The sequence below is a fragment of the Aethalodelphis obliquidens genome, unplaced genomic scaffold (genome assembly GCF_003676395.1).
Source record: "Aethalodelphis obliquidens isolate GAN/ISIS:26980383/991018 unplaced genomic scaffold, ASM367639v1 scaffold45, whole genome shotgun sequence".
In the NCBI taxonomy this organism is placed as follows: domain Eukaryota; kingdom Metazoa; phylum Chordata; class Mammalia; order Artiodactyla; family Delphinidae; genus Aethalodelphis; species Aethalodelphis obliquidens.
Window position 1 is genome coordinate 9,784,380 of NW_020837989.1, and position 18,573 is coordinate 9,802,952.

Genomic DNA, 18,573 nt, shown 5'->3' on the forward strand with positions numbered 1-18,573 from the left:
ATTCTTCTGAAAACTGAAACACACAGCCAGTTCAGAGAGCTGACTTGGTGGAGATCAGTGAGTGTCCATCCATTAAAGGGTATAAGGTCTTCTGAGGGTCTCTGCTAGAGGAACTTACAGTAGTTTGAAAGTTGATTCCTCTTCAATTGTGAGTTCTTAGCCTGGGGTTCATGGAGGGGCCTCAAGGAATTACGGGCTCCCCAGAAAGTGTGTATGTATGTACATGCACATCTATTTTTTTTTTCTAGGAAGAGGGTTCTCAGGAGTTTACTAGATTCTCAGAGATTTATCCATCCTCAAAAAGGGTTTTTTAAAAAAACAATCTGAAAAATCCTCATAGGAAACAAGATGGCTGACCATTTTAGGCAGTGTACTATTTTAATCATAACAATGCAGTTACCTGTTTTCACCAACTAGTGTCCTAATGCAGATCATATAAACAAGCTATGTATCTGGGAAGAGCAAAAAATAAAGATTAAACATGGAGTAAAAAGAAATACTTCTACGTTTTAATCTCTAAGAGATTAGTCAAATGTAAAGAAACTTTTTGCAGTACTCAGCTGTGCCATACCTCAGTATGCCAATAGCTTTTTGCTGTAGTGTTATTTATTAAATACTTTTCTGACATGCTACAAAAGTCCTAATAATTAGGAAGCAATGATTATTTGGCATTTGTTCCCTTCACGACTTTTATTTTCCTACATTACATTTTTGTCTAATCTCTTTTTTATTTCCCCATTATAGTACCCTGTGCACACTGAAATCCAACTCACCCATGCCTATTTCCTGTAATGGACGAACTTGATGCTAATGTGAGGTATGTTACATTTCTGTATATATTGTGCTGTAAATTGTGGTCATTTGAACTCTAAGGTCTCTGAAAAGTCTGTTGTAGTAGAGTTACAAAGCTAATACATGTGGATTTTCTTCAATATTTCTTACATAATTGTGAGTGTGGTACTGTTTGATTATTAATGTTTTTTCATTTCTGCTTAAATGATAAATATAATATGGCTATAAATGATTCCAGATGCCTATACTAAAAGTCTGCATTACGGGAGATGCTCCTCCATGAAAATAGATATTCATCTCTGTAATAGGAAGAAAGAAGATGTATTTAAATGGGGGTAAAAATAGCTTAAGAATATTTATCTGTACATCTAAACTTTAGATATATGTTTAAATAGCTTTTTGTGACAAGTGCTAGTTTGCCACTTCTTTTATCAACCAGGTCATTAGATTATGTGACATGATGGTTGCATGGTATAGTTACATAAAGCTAAATGATTTTTGTTTTGTTTTTCTGTAATTTCCTGCAACCCTTGGAAAGCAAATAATAGGATGGCTTCTAGGGATTTTTTTTTTTCTTTAAAGGCTTGCTGCATTTTATTCGGTACAACCAAATATTGTGGAGAAAATTGTATTCAATAAGGCTTAAATATTATGAATTGGCATTTGAGGCTGAAGATATCATCGATATCAGTAGCTGGAAGACATGCTCAAAAAATACATTCTTGGTGCAATCACAGGAGCAGTTTTTCTTTCATTTGAGATCTGTAGGAAAGCACATTTCAGGTATAGGTCAGGGGCACTATGCCTCTGTGTTTGATGTAGGAGAACGCTGTGACAAAATGGAGCTGTCAAATATCTTGACAGAAACTCACACAGAAACTCGAGTGTAATGTGACTGGAGCTGCAAAGATGTACTATCACCCCAATGCAGGGGTTCCTTAAAGATAGAATATGTCTCATGAATAATCCCTGGCACATGGTGGGTATTTAATAAAGAGTTATTGATCAGCCAGTAATTGTACATATATTTCAAATAGGGTGATGTTCTAGTACACTTAGGTATGCACAGAGACTCTATATTCAGCAGTAAAACATTTTACACTCCCAATGGAAGCATCGTGGACTTTGATATTTACCAAACACACTGACTTGGTGCAGTCTTAGGACTTTAACAGAGATTTTTAGGCCAGTACCACATACTTAATTTTCCTCTGAAAATTTGTGGCATTATTTGCACAGAGAAAGCAAAGTGGAATCTAGAGAGTCTCCATTTTATTTTTATTAATTAAAAGGCCAAAGTGAGCAGTGTCAATGGTGATAAGTTTATCAAATTATTTTAAGTTTCAGACATTGTATTAAACTGGATCAGTTGGTTAAAATCAGTACTTCTTTCTGGATGATTCAGATAGTATGATCCCTAACATTTCCAGCTTTTCAACGTTTATTTATAGCAGCATTGGATTCTAATAGCAGAATACAATTCAATTAAATGAACATTAGCCATTCTCCTGGGTGCTGTAGATCTGCAATGCAGGCTACAAGATGATATCACCCCTCCGAATCTTGTCTCTGGACTATCCTCTCTGTTTGATTTCTAACCTGATCCCGTCAGCGTATGCTCATCCTCACCTACTCCCCATCTCTACCCACAATATTAGTAACATGCAAGTGCCACAGACTTTCCAGCCATTTCCTTCTCAGCCCACCCTCTGGGTGTCCATAGTAAAGGACCTTTATTTACCAAATCGTGATGCATGGATCAGTAGTAATGCATGATGATTTTAGGTGGTACATGAATATCTGTTTTATTTTTAAAAAAATATTTATTTTAAGGTAACCTTATGGTGGTAATACTATTTTGCCACTGATAGTAGTGAAATAGAGTTTTCTTTTAAAATACATTTACTTAAAATTTGAAAGTAAGTTTTACTTAAAGAAAAAAATTATTAGCAGTGTTTTATCATTATTATTATTGGCCATTTTGGGTTTTTGTTGCTGCACGTGGGCTTTCTCTAGTTGTGACGAGCGGGGGCTACTTTTTTTTTTTTTTTTTTTTTTTTGCGGTACACGTGCCTCTCAATGTTGCGGCCTCTCCCGTTGCGGGGCACAGACTCCGGACACGCAGGCTCAGCAGCCATGGCTCACGGGCCCAGCCGCTCCGTGGCATGTAGGATCTTCCCGGACCGGGGCATGAACCTGTGTCCCCTGCATCGGCAGGCGGACTCTCAACCACTGTGCCACCAGGGAAGCCCGGGGGCTACTCTTTGTTGCAGTGCGTGCGCTTCTCATTTTGGTGGCTTCTCTTGTTGCGGAGCACGGGCTCTAGGTACGCGGGCTTCAGTAGTTGCAGCACGTAGGCTCAGTAGTTGCAGCACGTGGGTCCTAGAGCGCAGGCTCAGCAGTTGCGGTGCACAGGCTTAGTCGCTCTGTGGCATGTGGGATCTTCCCAGACCAGGGCTCGAACCCATGTCCCCTGCATTGGCAGGCGGATTCTTAACCACTGTGCCACCAGGGAAGTCCCTATACAGCAGTGTTAATTATATTTATCACGTTGTACTTAGGCGTTTGCATCTTTTACCTGCCTTCATCCTTGTTAAGAGAGTAAATCCTAAGAGCTCTCATTGCAAGAAAAAGTATTTTTTTTCTATTTCTTTAATTATGTATCTGTATGAGATCATGGATGTTCACTAAACTTATTGTGGTACTCATTTCATGATATATGTAAGTCAGCTCATTATGCTGTACACCTTAAACTTATACAGTGCTGTAAGTCAATTATATCTCCATAATGCTGGAAAAAAAGAAAAATAATATGTACTTTAAAAATATTCATTAATAAATGAATGTGAAAAAAATCACAAGGGTACTATGCAGATGACTAGGGTCCAGAAACCCATGTTCTAGGAGTAACTAGATAGAGTAAATTTTATCATTTGAAGAATAGGAACCAGAAATTTTTTTTTGGTAAGGAAATGTCTTCACTTGGTAAAGTGCCTGTATAGAGTGAAAGCCAAAGGGTCTGGGTCCCTGGCACAGGAGAGGAATTTTTTAACTTGCTCTGAAGACAGGAAATTGAGTGACCAGAGGAGGGAGAAGGTAGGAAGAGAGAAGATTCAGAGAAGGAGAGTCTGGATCCTGCTTAGCAGAAGGTGGGATATCTAGCTGCGTGGTGGCTGTAAGACGTTGAGAGGAGTTAGGTTGCATCTTTTTGTTTGTTTGTTTAAAAATGCATGATGTGTGCTGACCTCTCCCAACACTGAGTTCTTCAGCAAATTTTTCTACCTTGGCTAGGAAAAGAGTGTGGAATGTTTACTATGTGTGAGGTCATCATGAGCTATAAACTTAACGTGTATTATCCTTCTAATTTTTAAAACAATCCTCTGAGGCACATCATTATTATCCCCATTTTACAATGTGTGATAATTAAGGTACGAAGAGGTTAAGTAAACTGCTCAAGGTCATAAAACCACACTGCCTCCTACTATACTACAGATATTTTATATGAGTGTGTGTGTGTGTGTGCGCGCGCACACGCGCATGTGTAAATTGGTGAGATGCCTGACATTCCTGTCTGGGTAAACGTAGTTTGGAAGAGAGAATGCATGTGTGAGAATGAACAACCCAAAGGCATAGGATGAGTGTGAATCTGAAATCTGAGAGAAAGAGTTCTGCGGGCTATAGAATTGAGAGTCTCCAGCCAATTTTCCCCACATATCAAGGAACAGAGAAGTCCTAGTTGACACTTAGGGCTAAATAAAATGTCTAGCATGTAAGTATTTTGTCAGGTCATACTGGTTACTTAATTTTTGGTTTGTTTGGTTTCATTTAATTGAGTTTGCTATTTCACCATGATCCTTGCTATTGCATATCTACCAGTGTTATTGACTATAAACATCAGAAACTAACTTGCTGGGTTTCCCTGGTGGCACAGTGGTTAAGAATCCGCCTGCCAATGCAGGGGACATGGTTCGAGCCCTGGTCTAGGAAGATCCCACATGCCACAGAGCAGCTAAGCCTGTGCACCCACAACTACTGAGCCTGCGCTCTAGAGCCTGCGAGCCACAACTACTTAGCCTGCATGCCACAACTACTGAAGCCTGTGCACCTAGAGCCCATGCCCCGCCACAAGAGAAGCCACCGCAATGAGAAGCCCACACCACAATGAAGAGTAGCTCCTGCTCGCCGCACCTAGAGAAAGCCCGGACATAGCAATGAAGACCCAACCCAGCCATAAATAAATAAATAAATTTATAAAAAAGAAAGAAAGAAAGAAACTAACTTGCTAACATATTCAAAGGTAATTTTTAGGAAGCTACAATGTATATGTTCAAAGAATTAAGGTGAAAATTCTGGGGGACCAGGTTTGTAAATAAACAAGAACTTTGAGAATTCTAATAGAGCTAGGAAGTGGAACAGTGGCCAACCATGGGAAGAAGTGGTCAGTACATTTCTGTGTCATGGATAATGTCCAACCATTTCCTCTTTCTATATGCTACTCAAGAGTCAGAGTCAGACATCTGATTGACCAGGCTAAGTCATGTGACCACTTGTTGTCCATTTCATAATGGGAGGCAGGTATCACTCAAGATGACATGCAGTGGAGGAAAGTTAAATCCTCCAAAGTAATTGATGCTTTTTAGGAAGGGGGAATTGAGGCTTGGTAGCCAAAATATGTTAATGTCCAGCTCCATTCATTTTGTAGCGGTTGGATTTATTTATGGTATTTCAATAATGCTGCTCCATTGGTAAATAAAAATATGTGAGGGTTCCTTCATTAGTTTGATATAATTAGTTAAGCACCTAAACGATGTGCGAGGAAGAGTTAACATAAGTGCCTGTTCTTAAGGATCTCAAGCTAGAAGACAGTTGCACAAATAGCATGTAATACAATGACAAAAGAACCCAAATAGTGGGCTATACAATGAGCTGTATTCTCTGTGAACTAACTATAAGGGAGGACTAAAAAAAAAAAATGCTAGGTTTGGATTTTAGAAATAGGAGAAGCATTACAAGCATTATTTCCCTTAAGAGCTTTCACTGCAGAGAACAGTCGATATAGGATGGATTGACTCAGGATGAAAAGCTAGCAGTGAATCAGGCCCTGGTTGGAGCGGCAAGTTCCTGATGAGTCCTGTCCCTTGGTAAATACCGTAGTGTCTCACAAACTTAGCAGTCACCCCTTTCCAGGCAGTCTGACACCCACCTGATGTCAGTTTTTGGTCTGTTTGCTTCTTGTTGGGGCTCTAGAGGAGACAGCTGCATTCTTTTTGAAGGGTTGAAGAAAGGAAAATGGAAACAGTGGCTTCAGTGATTTTGTAGCAGATACTCTTTGAGGATATCATTGGCCTGTGTTTGGGCAGCGAGCCTGGTGGTGCCTTACCCCAGTGCTATCCCTAAGCCCCTGAGGCTGCTTAATGCAGCCCTGAAACACTGCCTGACTTCAGAGATAACCCATGCCTTCTGTTTTGTTTTAACTACCAGATTCTTCCCACTGACATGTGGTTTTCCTCAGCTCAAGTGTGATCCCTAAAGGCCACCCAGGTCTCCGTTCTTTTCTTCCTGCTGTTTATTACACTTATACAGTTTCTGCTTTCTAAGAATTTTTTTTTTTCTATCAATTTCTAGTTCCAGAAAGTACAGGGTTCAGGCAGAAGATGTAAGGGGAGGAAAAGTCCAAATATACACACAGTTGTTCTTTGAAGATTTCTCAAGATAAATACCTCAGACTTTGAGTGGAGAGAAAGTTTATTTTTTAATCTTGATTCTTTTTAGCTGTGGCTTCTTCCTAGCCCTGACTCACCGCCCTGCCCCAGTACACTTTCCTGCTGCACTGCCTCTCTTTAGTAAGAATACCTTGGTTTAATACTGTTTCTCCTCTACAGAAAAACTGTTGTGCTTTCTCATTAATGTTTCTCACTAGCAACCAAAAAAGCATCATATAGGAATGATTAATCATATAAATGGTAGCATTTCCCTCCTTTTGCTACGGTTTCTAGCAAAGTCAGAACCAAATTTATAACTACCACTGGCAACTATAGAAGATCTCCAGGCACTTATTACGGCTGTAACATGCCCTTATTTTATTTTTCCAGCCCTTTTTGTCACTTCATCTTACTTTGTTTGCTTTCTTAACTGCATCTTATATTGTTTATTTTTATAAGCCACTTTAAGGAAAGAAGGAAGAAAGATAGGGAGAAAGGAATCCAAGAAGAAACCTTTTTTCCAAGGGAGAATCTTTCTTCCTTCTTTGGTAGGGCTTGATGCCATGTGCTGGGGAGCCAGTAATCATTGAACAGAAGATCAAGATGGCAAGCTTTTGTATAAAGCACAAAAAATCTGAATAAATGCCAAAAGCTGAATACTCTAAAATATAAAATACATACACGATGTAAGTACAACCACCTACTGTACACACATCACAACATTAATTAAAAGCCGTAACAAAGAAGAGTATCTGGCTTCGAGTTACAGTTAAACTTTGAACAACATGGGTTTGAACTGCTTGGGTCCACTTACATGCAGACTTTTTTCAAAAGTAAATGCTACGGTACTGCATGGTCCGAGATTGGTTGAATCCATGGATGTGGAACTATGGGTACTGAGGGCCAAGTATAAGTTATACACAGATTTTTCAACTGCTCAGAGGGTTTGTGCCCTTAAACCCCGAGTTGTTCAAAGGTCAACTGTAATTACCCAGTTGCTTTAATTCTGTCATGGCACTAATTTGCAATTCATTACTTCAAATCAAGAAATAAAATTAATTGTAAATCGATGTGCCTATGAGAATTAATTGAAATCCAATTTTAGCAAAGAGAAAAAAGAACAATTTTTAAAATAAGGGAGTTGATTTCTGGTTTGATTATTAGTACTGGTGACAATACTTATATTTCACTAAAGTCTCAGGATGAAGTTGGAATTTTTAATGCTAAATATTCTAAAGCCTTGAAATAACTCCTAGAGTTTAAAATCAATGTGTGCAAGTTGTCAGCCCTAAAGACTTATCAATATGTAATTGATTTGGAAGCAGAGTTAATTCATGTTTGTAACCTGGCAGTTGCAACTGTGAACATGTGCAACTTTAAGTCAGTGAAACGTTTTGCAGGAAATCTCTCTTCAGGCTTTGAAATTGTGACATGTATTAGCATATAAGGAGAAGGTGAGTGGGTACCATTTAAAATGGGTTATTTTTATGTTGCTTTAGAAATGTAAATAAGAATCATACTCAACTTTATTGCTTGACTGATACAATGGTGATTATTCAGTTAGTCTTCTAATTAGATCATGAGCATAGTGACTATGAACTGGAACTTACCCTGTAGTGAAAACCCCTGTTCCTCATGGGGTCACAGGGGACCTTAAGGGAGAGGGTGACATTTATGTTCCTAAAACAATGGTCTCTTGCAATGGGTGAAATTCGCTGGTTGTGGCACAAAGCTAGCAGTCCTCTACATCAGGGGGTCCCCAACCCCCGGGCCTTGGACCGGTAGCGGTCCACGGCCTGCTAGGAACCGGGCGGCCCAGGGCAAGCAAGCGAAGCTTCATCTGCCACTCCCCATCACTGACATTACCACCTGAAGCATACCCCCCCACCCCCCACCCCCCACCTCTGTGGAAAAATTGTCTTCCGTGAAACCGGTCCCTGTTGCCAAAAAGGTTGGGAACCACTGCTCTACGTGATGTCACACTACACAGCTTCTGAATTACATATATCACAGTGATTTCAACTGGCAGCATCACAGGAAGCTGGAAGAGTGGGATTTTGGGAAACAAAATGATGTGGGTTCGAGTCTTGGCTTTCTCATTTACTAGCTATATGACCTTGAACTAATTATTTCATTTTCAGAGCCTTTAGTTTTGGCATCTGAAAATGTTTTTTTGTAAGGATTATAATGTAGGTAATACTCTTAGCATAGTATCTCACACATACATGGATCGAACAAATGGTAAGTGTTGTCTTTAGTGCTCACAGTAACCATGAGATATTGGCTTTATTACCCCTAGGACTGATAATTAACTACTCTGTAAGTTTCTTGATTGCTTAAATTTGGTGTCCATTTAATTGGCTGACCTTATTAATCAGTTGTTAACTTTTTTTGACTATTTGTCCCGGATTGTGCCCATTCTCTGTTGAGGAAACTGAGGCTCCCAGAGGTGATAGAAACAAGGGGCATAATTGGGATGAGACCACGGCTCTTCTGTGCTCTATTCAGCACTGTTTTCTCTTTACTCTGCAGCTTCCATGAATGTGGATCCATTCCTTTTTGGGAATTGGAGGATCTAGGGTTCAATCCTGTGACTCTTTGACTCTTAGTCTTGTGTTCTATTCAATAAAGACAGCTCTCCATTATATGCAATGCATCCCTAGATTGAAGATCTTTGTTTAGAGGAAAACACCTCTGACTTGTTTCTTTCTGCTTCTATATTTATCAGTGTCCAGTTGGGAAAATAGAGGCTGTTTAATAAATTTCAAGAAAAGGAGGTTTAATGCAGGGCATTGGTCACAAAGCTCCCTGGAAGGGCAAGAAGAAGGGGATGTTAACCAGAGGTCATGAAGCTTCACGGATCCGCTGCAAGCCCTGTTCCCATCACATCTGTTGCTTAAGGAATCATCATTTGCTGCTGCTCTCACTGCTAATGGCACCTCCAGATATTGGAGAAAAAGGTTCTTTTTCCTTCTCAAAGTCCAGTTTCCCATTCTGAACCTCCTATGGAGAACATAACTAGAAGCTAGCTGGCAAGGAAGTATGGAAAATGTAGTTTTTAGGCTTCTACCCTTTCTGATTGAGATAAGTGCCATCATCCAGAGTCACATTTCTAGTAAGAAGTGAAGCCAGTGTTTTCACCCAGTTTGTTTGATGTCAGAACCTAAGTTTCAGTTTGCTTGTGCAAAAATTTCTATGTTGTAGAGTATCTGTTCTATACATTTTTAGACTTGGGTTCCCAAACTAAAGGCCTGGCACATATGTTTTTCTGGCCTGTCTCAGGTTTTTTTTTTTTTTTTTTTTTTAACATCTTTATTGGGGTATAATTGCTTTACAATGGTGTGTTAGTTTCTGCTTTATAACAAAGTGAATCAGTCATACATAAACATATGTTCCCATATGTCTTCCCGCTTGCGTCTCCCTCCCTCCCACCCTCCCTATCCCACCCCTCCAGGCTGTCACAAAGCACCGAGCCAATATCCCTGTGCCATGCGGCTGCTTCCCACTAGCTATCTACCTTACTACGTTCGTTAGTGTGTATATGTCCATGACTCTTTCTCGCCCTGTCACAGCTCACCCTTCCCCCTCCCCATAACCTCAAGTCCGTTCTCTAGGAGGTCTGCGTCTTTATTCCTGCCTTACCCCTAGTGTCTCAGTTTTTAAAAATTGACTTAAGCACCTGTGGGGAGGCTGGGCACTCTCCAGTTTACCAGAGAAACAATGAATCCTGTTGCCTGCAAAGAACCATTACATTACCTTCCATAGCTACAGCGTCCAGTTGGTCAGGGAGTTCGATCTACCTACCACACCCTTGAAGGCTTTTTATTTTATCACTTAAATTTTGAAAACAGTGGTAAGAATCATTTCTAATTTTATAGATCATATTATGACACTTAGTACCTGCTATTTTTTCCCTGGAAATTTGTCTTATTATCATTTAGCAAATAGGGTTGTACTGAATTAAAGAACTTTTTTCAATTAAAGAATTGGAACAGGTTTCTAAGTAAATATCTGCTAAGCGATTACCACTTGATCAGTCAGGTAATGATGTTCAGGCAATGTTCTTATTTGCATTTCTAAAGAACTGTAAGAATAATCTTTTTTTTTTCCACTCTCTTCCGCCTACTCACTTGCTCCTGAGCTTATAATGGCTTTATTAATTTAAGTGCTTGCAAAAAGTATTATACAAAGTACTCATCCTTGAATGTTCCATACTATCGTGCCCTTTGCATAACAGATACAGATGCATATTTATTGTAAGGTCTCACTGTCAACAGTGTAACTGACATTTTTAGCCTTACCTTATCTCAAATGCCAACATTGTTCATTATGTATAATTATTGCAATCCAAACTGTCAAAAGTTGAATTCTAGAAAAAGTGTCTGTGTAGATAGTATAGAACTCTGAAGTTGCTTTTTAAATATGAATAAAAGACAATTTCTCAGCATTCAAAAAATATTGGTAATAGTAAATGAAGAAAACTAGATATGGAAGGTTCAGAAATGTGACCAGTCTGCACAAAAGAGGGAAAAGTCATGTCAGATATTGTGGGAGGATGACTCTGAGTACAGGCTGAATTACAGTGGATGACAGGAGTTACGGGCTCAGGGACTCAGGCGACTGTTATACTTGTCCAAGGGATGGTGGATAAGGACCGGAACTAGGAATGAGGGAGTAGGGATAGAGGAAGAAGACACCGATTCTAGAGGAATTTAAGAAGTAGAATTCATGGTAGAAGGTGACCAATTGAATGAGAAAGAAGAGGAAGACATTTTGAAGGTGACCATGGAGCAGTAGGGTGTCTGAAGAAATAGAGCATAGTTCGGAGCTGGTGGAGATGGAGGAAACTGTGAGACATTCTGGTGATAAACATCTAATAGAAAGTTGGCTAAATTGGTGTGGGGCTCAGAGGGGAAATGTTTGGGGAAAGATTCTGATCCCATCTGATGCATGATGGATCGAATGGAATAGAAATTGATCCCCAAAGCTCTAATTATCTTCTAGACAAGAGAAAAATGAATGTAGCTCTCTAAATATTAATATCAAAGAGACTGCCTGTATATGAAACTTCTTCCTTCTTGAGACTTCAGGGGTTATTTCATTCTCTAACTTGCAAGTAATAAGGAAGTTTTGCACAATTAGGATGTGTGTAAGAGTTACAACTATGACCCTACTGAATTCCTAACCTCAGAAAACTTATGCAAGCAAGCCACCTCCTATACATCTGGAAATACTAAATTATTTCCTTTGTAATTTCATTTCTAGTCAGTGTGATTGTGGGAATTGAGTCTAATATTTTTCATGGTAAATAAATTATTTATGACTCATGGGGTTATGATGTAAGAAAGGCACAAGTATTTGGAAAATAAATAGTGCATTGATTTACTGTGAGTTTTAGACAGGCTATGTTAATTAAGGATTTCAACCAATGTAGTACTTTAGTAAAGGATAGGATAGAATTCCCTCTGTAAAAGGGAATGTTTTCGTGGCTTGTCCTGGGATTGAATTTTATCATTGCATCACTGACAGAAGTTTTGAAAACAAACTGAGTTGCCCCAAAGAATCCTGAGAATCAGAAAAATCTGGCAGATTTCTGTTTGCAACTACAAACGTGTTATTTTCTATGGTTGTGTTACTGATGGGCTATCCAGTTTGACACTCCTAATTGACAGGAAGAAGTACCAGCCAACCAGTCTTCTAGCTTGTTGAGAGATTTTATAGGCCTCTCAGACCAGTTCTCTGGTGAGTCAGCCTGAGGTTGGGGTTATGACTTTTTTATACTAGTGAAAGAGGAATTGGCTCTGAGTAAAGATCAGCTTTGGAATCTGGGAAGCGCATTTGTGGGAACAAAAGCAGAAGAGAGAAACATTCAATCCACTTCAGAAAAAACTTTGCTTCTAAGAACCTCCACTTTAATTGTTTTCAGGAACATTGATGCTGCTAATTAAAAGTAGCAAAGTAGAAAGGTATTTAAAATATCTCATCTAGTCAAAAAGCCCTAAGCAGTTAGTCATATTTTTAAAAAAATTGTAATTCATATTTGATTAATTGTGACATGCTTCTATGCAAGTTATGCTGAACTGATGAGGTTTTACTCTGTGGGAAAAAAAATAACTAGTAACCTTTTTACACCAGCTTAATTTTAGGACTGTTTTATTTAGAATTATGTAACCTTGACTCTGCAACCTCTCCTCCTCTTCCTGTCATTTCTGTCATTAGACCTCACCATTTCTTTTCTGAGCGATTGACGTCATCGCCAAACTCCTTTCTTGACTATGGCTCTCCCACCTCCAGTTCATTTAGAAGTCACATGACTGGCCATCTTTCTATAGCTTATGATTAATCATGCCCATCCCCTGTCTTTTGTCAACTTCCTATTCACACTTTGAATTCAAACTTATCTTCTACAGACCCACAAGCCTTCCCAACCTCTCCAGATCTCTGTATACAAATTGCTATTATCAATTGTTTGTAATTGTCAGAGTTGATTGTAGTTATTTGTTTAATATGTCTACCTCCTCTGCTGGATTTCATGTGGCCAGTATTTATCACACTGTCTGGCATATTATAGTGTTGGAGGAATTTAACTAAAATTGAGAAAACCTTTATATTTCACTTTACAACTCTTTAGACAAGATCTCATCATCACTCCAGGCCTGTCATAGACAGGTTTGTGCCCAGTAGATATTAGCAGCCACCACCTCTTCCTCCCACCCCCCATACACCAAATTTCACTTGGAGTTATGGATTCGGAGGCTATGAGATTTGGAGAGGAGACAGGAGGATGGAAAGAACACCAGTTCTCTATTTGAAGTTGAGAAAGCCTCTCCGGTGGGGCTGTTTACAGATTTGCAGCATGACCTCTAGTGACAGGTTTGGTGCTCCCTTTATTTTGCGTCCTTTGCCTGGGATGGACTCTTCTGCAGTGCTGCCACCACCATTCCTGCTGTGTCTCACTAACAGGTATCGAGCACTCAATAATGTAGGTGCTGTGCTGAACCCTTTATCACTACTTTTTCATTCACTCTATATAACAATTCTATGAAGGGTGTGATCTTATCATCTGCATTTTATAGGTAGTAACACTGAGACATAGAAAGATTAATTAACTTGCCCAAGTTCATACAGCTAACACATGGTAGAGTCAAGGATCCAAACTTAACGAGGTCTGACTCCTGAGCTCTGTCTCCTGACTCCTGTACTGCAGCTTCCTCTGTACCACGGTACCACGGTGGTGCATTACTGATGCTGGTATTATTATGCCAAGCTCTCAGACCACCATTACTCATTTACTTCTACGTCTGCTACTACTTCAACTATTATTATTAATTCTCTTATTTCTACTGTATTTAGAACCACAACTTTGAGCTCCTAATACTTTCTTTGTTCCAAATACTATGCTAAGTGCTTTATCAACAGTGTCACTGGGGAACAATACAGGTGGCCAACTCTGAGAAAGAAAGCCTGTGTCATCCCAGAGAGAGGAGCCCGTGTGCTCTGTGATCAGAGGAGATTATGCCCTTTTCAATAGGCTTTCTGTTTCTCTTTGTCTCATTCTCCAGGAATTCTTCCTCACCTCTAATAAGAAATCCATTAGTTGTATCGCTTCTGGGTTTTTTTTTCCCCATATTCAGAGGAGACTGAGATTGGGTGGGGACCTAGAATGTTAGCATAATTATGGTCCTTCAGAGACCTTAAGAGAGTTGAAGCCTCTCCCATATCAGAATTCCCACTGTGGTGTCCCAGAAAGTAGATACCTGCTTCTGCTTGAAAATTCCCCTCCTCTTTTTAAGTATGTCCAGATAATTGGTTAAATTAGACTTAATCATCAGTTCAATCCAGATTATTATGTATTTCAGTGAAGAAAAGCAACCATGGTGAGACTGTCAAATTATGTAATATTTTAATAGTCAGGTCTGGCAATAGGTTTTATTTTACAGACTATTAAGTTTGCCCTCTGCACCTTTACTCGTTCTCTCATTTTCTGTGCTGTTGTTTAACATGCTACTTCTTTGTCCAGTTGCTGCCCCTGTCTCTTCCCACAGAGCAGGCATCATCTGCATCTGCCTCCAGGGAACAGGTTTGCTGGGCTGGACGGCTTTCCTTAAGACAACTTCAGGGGGCTAGTTCTTTCCTATCTACTTGAAAGCCAGGAGCCCATTTCCATCTCAGTCCCTGGGTTTCCCAAGCAGATAACTCTAGTTTAAGAATGACTGATGCCTTTTCTCTTCTGTCACCTTTTCCTGTTCCCTGCTGTCTTCCTCTTCTACATTGTGTTCCTGGCATGTCACCTTGCATCCCTCTCTCCCTGTCTCCCCTAGTTCTCTTTTTCTCTTGCATTTCTACTCTGCTTGGCACTTCTGCTCTCATTTACAACCCATCGTTTTCATCCTCTTCTTTTTTCTCAATATTTTTATCTCCCCTAACCCCTTACTTAGTTCATTGTCAAACATTTTTCTTTTGTTTTACAAATGGATTTTTAGGAATACTTGCATACAAACTTGACAAGTGTTCACCAACTATCTACAATATGTATGGGTGTTTGTGGTTGAAAAGAAGTGTGAGATAACAGTTCTGACTAGTGATAAGACCTCATATTAATAGTTTATTTACAAGGTATTTCAGAGTTTACAGTGTGCTTTATTTTAAAATTTTTATTGGAGTATAGTTGATTTACAGTGTTGTGTTAGTTTCTCCTGTATAGCAAAGTGAATCAGTTATATGTGTACATATATCTACTCTTTGTTAGATTCTCTGCCCATATAGGTCATTACAGAGTCTTGAGTAGAGTTCCTTCTGCTATACAATAGGTCCTTATTAGTTATCATTTTTTTTTGGCCGCACCACATGGCTTGGGGGATCTTAGTTCTCTGACCAGGGATTGAACCCATGCTCCCTGCAGTGGAAGTGCAGAGTCTTAACAACTGGACCACCAGGGAAGTCCCTAGTTACCTATTTTATATACAGTAGTGTGTATGTGTTAATCCCAATTTCCCAACTTATCCCCCTCTCCCCCTTTCCCCTTGGTAGCCATAAGTTTGTTTTCTACATCTATGACTCTATTTCTGTTTTGTAAATAAGTTCATTTGTACCATTTATTTTTAGATTCTACATATAAGTGATATCATATGATATTCATCTTTCTCTCTCTGACTAACTTCATTCAGTATGACAATCTCTAGGTCCATCCATGTTGCTGCAAATGGCATTATTTCATTCTCTTTTATGGCTGAGTAATATTCCATTGTATATATGTACCACATGTATATCCATTCTTCTGTTGGTGGACATTTAGGTTGCTTCCATGTCCTGTCCACATCCATTGTTACCTAATTCTCACAACATCCAGCAAAACAGGGCAAGTATTATTACCCTAACTTACAGATAAAGGAAATGAATTTTTTTTTTTTTTTTTTTTTTTTGCGGTACGCGGTCCCCTCACTGCTGCGGCCTCTCCTGTTGTGGAGTTCAGGCTCTGGACACGCAGGCCCAGTGGCCATGGCTCATGGGCCCAGCCGCTCCGTGGCATGCAGGATCCTCCCGGACTGGGGCACGAACCCGCATCCCCTGCATCAGCAGGCGTACTCCCAACTACTGTGCCACCAGGGAAACCCAGGAAATGAAAATTTGACAGGTTATGAAAAAGATTTTTTGTGCTTAAGGTCACACCACTGGTATATGACAGAACCAAGATTAGAATCCAGGCGTTTTGATTCTGAGTCCAGTGTTATTTTTACTATACATTGGGCAGTAAGTACACACAACAGTATCATAAGTATATCAGCATGGTAACAGTGGTGTTATATGGTGCTAAAATGTAAGTAGAGAGACATGATGTAACTAGGTATTTGTTCTAGGTTGGGATATGTGGAAGTGTTAACTGAAGTCTGGTGAGAAGTGGTGGAGACCTAAAGACAAATTATCCATCAGGATAGGTTTGTTTACAAAGAAACATAACAGGTACATGATGGAATGGTTAGTCCATGAAGTGATGTTATAACAAGCAGCTGGCATCAGGCAAACCCAGCAAATGGTAATATTCCTACCCAGCAGTGGGGAATCTGGAAGTTGACCATTTAAAATCATATAGATCATTGTCCTTAAGGAAGTTTCTCAAGATGTACTAGGGACCAGTGGGAGGAATGGTGAGGGAGACCTCTGACGCTGAAGTGACTGGGGTATGGGAGGTTATTACAAGAGGAAGTCAGAAACATAGGGGTGCATTTGGATACCAGTCAAAGCTGGAATGCAAATTGGCAGCTGGGTCTCAGGCTCCATACTGAAACCGAGAGCCCAGAGCTGGGATGTAACCCAAATGAGCAGTAAGGATGACTTGATGTCGAGGATTGTCAGTAACTCAGCATGAAATATTGACGTGACCTTTGAATTCTCTTGATTATGGATGGACCAGATTTCCAAGGCAGGTTCTAATAAAGAAAATGTGCCCTACAGACCATTTGTTGAAAAGGACAAAATAAAGGGAAAATTCAGGGTGAGCTTACATCAACAGGGGAGCCTTCATGAGAAGTTGCCTTTGAAATACAGGAAAAATATAGATTATCCATGTAGTGGCTAAATATTGGAAGAGTGCTGTGAGTCAGAATTCTTCCAGTTTCAGGCCAATTCAAAGTAGCTTAAGCAACAATGAGAATTCATTAGCTCACCAAACTGAAAAGTTCAGGAGTGCAACTTGCTGGACCAGGGTCTCAAACAAGATCCTTGGAATTGGTCTCTCTCTCTCTCTCTCGACTCTGCCATCCTCTTAAAGCAGGGCCTTTCAATGTAGCAATGCCTTTAAGTTCTAGGCTTACAACCTATCAGCTTCTAATATGGATAATACAAAGGTCTTCCTTCCTAACAGAGTCCCACAATTAAGTCCATTGGATCAGTTTACATCCATGTAACCATCTCTAAACCATTATGGTTTGCATTATATTTCTGTTGAAATGTCTAGGGGAATTAAATATGGCAATTGGCAAGGCCTAGATTCTGTGCTGTCCCTGGAGATGAGATGGGAGAGAATAGGCTCAGTCCCACCCAAACCGCAAGATGGTTCCCCCAAGGAAAATGGAATTCTTTTACCAAATGAAGAGGGGATGCATGCTTGACAGCTTAAAATTGCAGATGTTCAATACAGGGGCCAAAATCCTTGCTTAAAGGAGACTAACCTCAGAGATCTTTGAGGTTGAGTTGTGAAGGAAATCCTTTGTTCACTGACGTAAGAGTGTATCATTTTGCAAATTTTTGTATAATTGTATCATTATGTAAAATTATTGTATCACCATGGTGGACCAGACAGAGTTTAGATCAGGAGTTTGATGTAGTTGGCACGTACTGAGAGAGAGGTATGCCAGGTGATAGGTTCCAGTGAAATTGACAAGGCCGTAAGGATCAGGTGGCTCTTAGGATTCAGAGAGAGCAAAAGTCCAGAGAAGACGACTAAGAGAGCTGGATCCAATTGTGCTGGTTGGTAAATCACACTAGAGTTTTTCATTCCAAGATACAAGCTTGGTTTTCATGCTCAGTTATGTATGAGCAGCCCTGGAACTCTTGATAACAGGTAGAAGACTTATGCTAGAAATACCTCTCAGTGAACTGGCTTCTTGTTAGAAAATGGGAGACACAAAGTTCAAACACTTCTTTTGAATTTCAAAGCATTTCTTCTTGTTAACAAGCATTAATGACTCTCCCTCATTCAAACAAATGATTGCAGTTGACAGTAGAAATGTAAATCTCACTGTAACTAATGATGCTGCTGATACTCCTTACCTATTTATGGATATTATTCTGACATATACGAATATGATTGTATACATATATGGTAAGTGGTTGTACACATGAAGAGGTGATGGTGACTGTTCTTCTAAGTAAGTGTATATTCCTGAGTGGGTGTGAGTTGTGGTGTGGATACAGCAGTTGTTGAGTCTCAATGTGGTTTTCTTTTTTTTTTTTCTTTTTTAACATCTTTATTGGAGTATAATTGCTTTACAATGGTGTGTTAGTTTCTGCTGTATAACAAAGTGAATCAGCTATACGTACACATATATCCCCATATCCCCTCCCTCTTGTGTCTCCCTCC

The 18,573-nt window shown here is 39.6% G+C and overlaps 1 protein-coding gene across 2 annotated transcripts in view; it reads left to right on the top strand.

The window, feature by feature from the left end:
- Positions 1-18,573, top strand: part of HTR4 (5-hydroxytryptamine receptor 4) — a 155,460-nt gene that overhangs the window by 24,358 nt on the left and 112,529 nt on the right. For both annotated transcript variants that reach the window (XM_027081665.1, XM_027081666.1), the window contains exon 2: positions 745-817. In XM_027081665.1, the coding sequence (XP_026937466.1) occupies positions 792-817 (26 nt within the window). In that variant the 5' untranslated portion in view covers positions 745-791. The remainder of the gene's footprint in view (positions 1-744; positions 818-18,573) is intronic.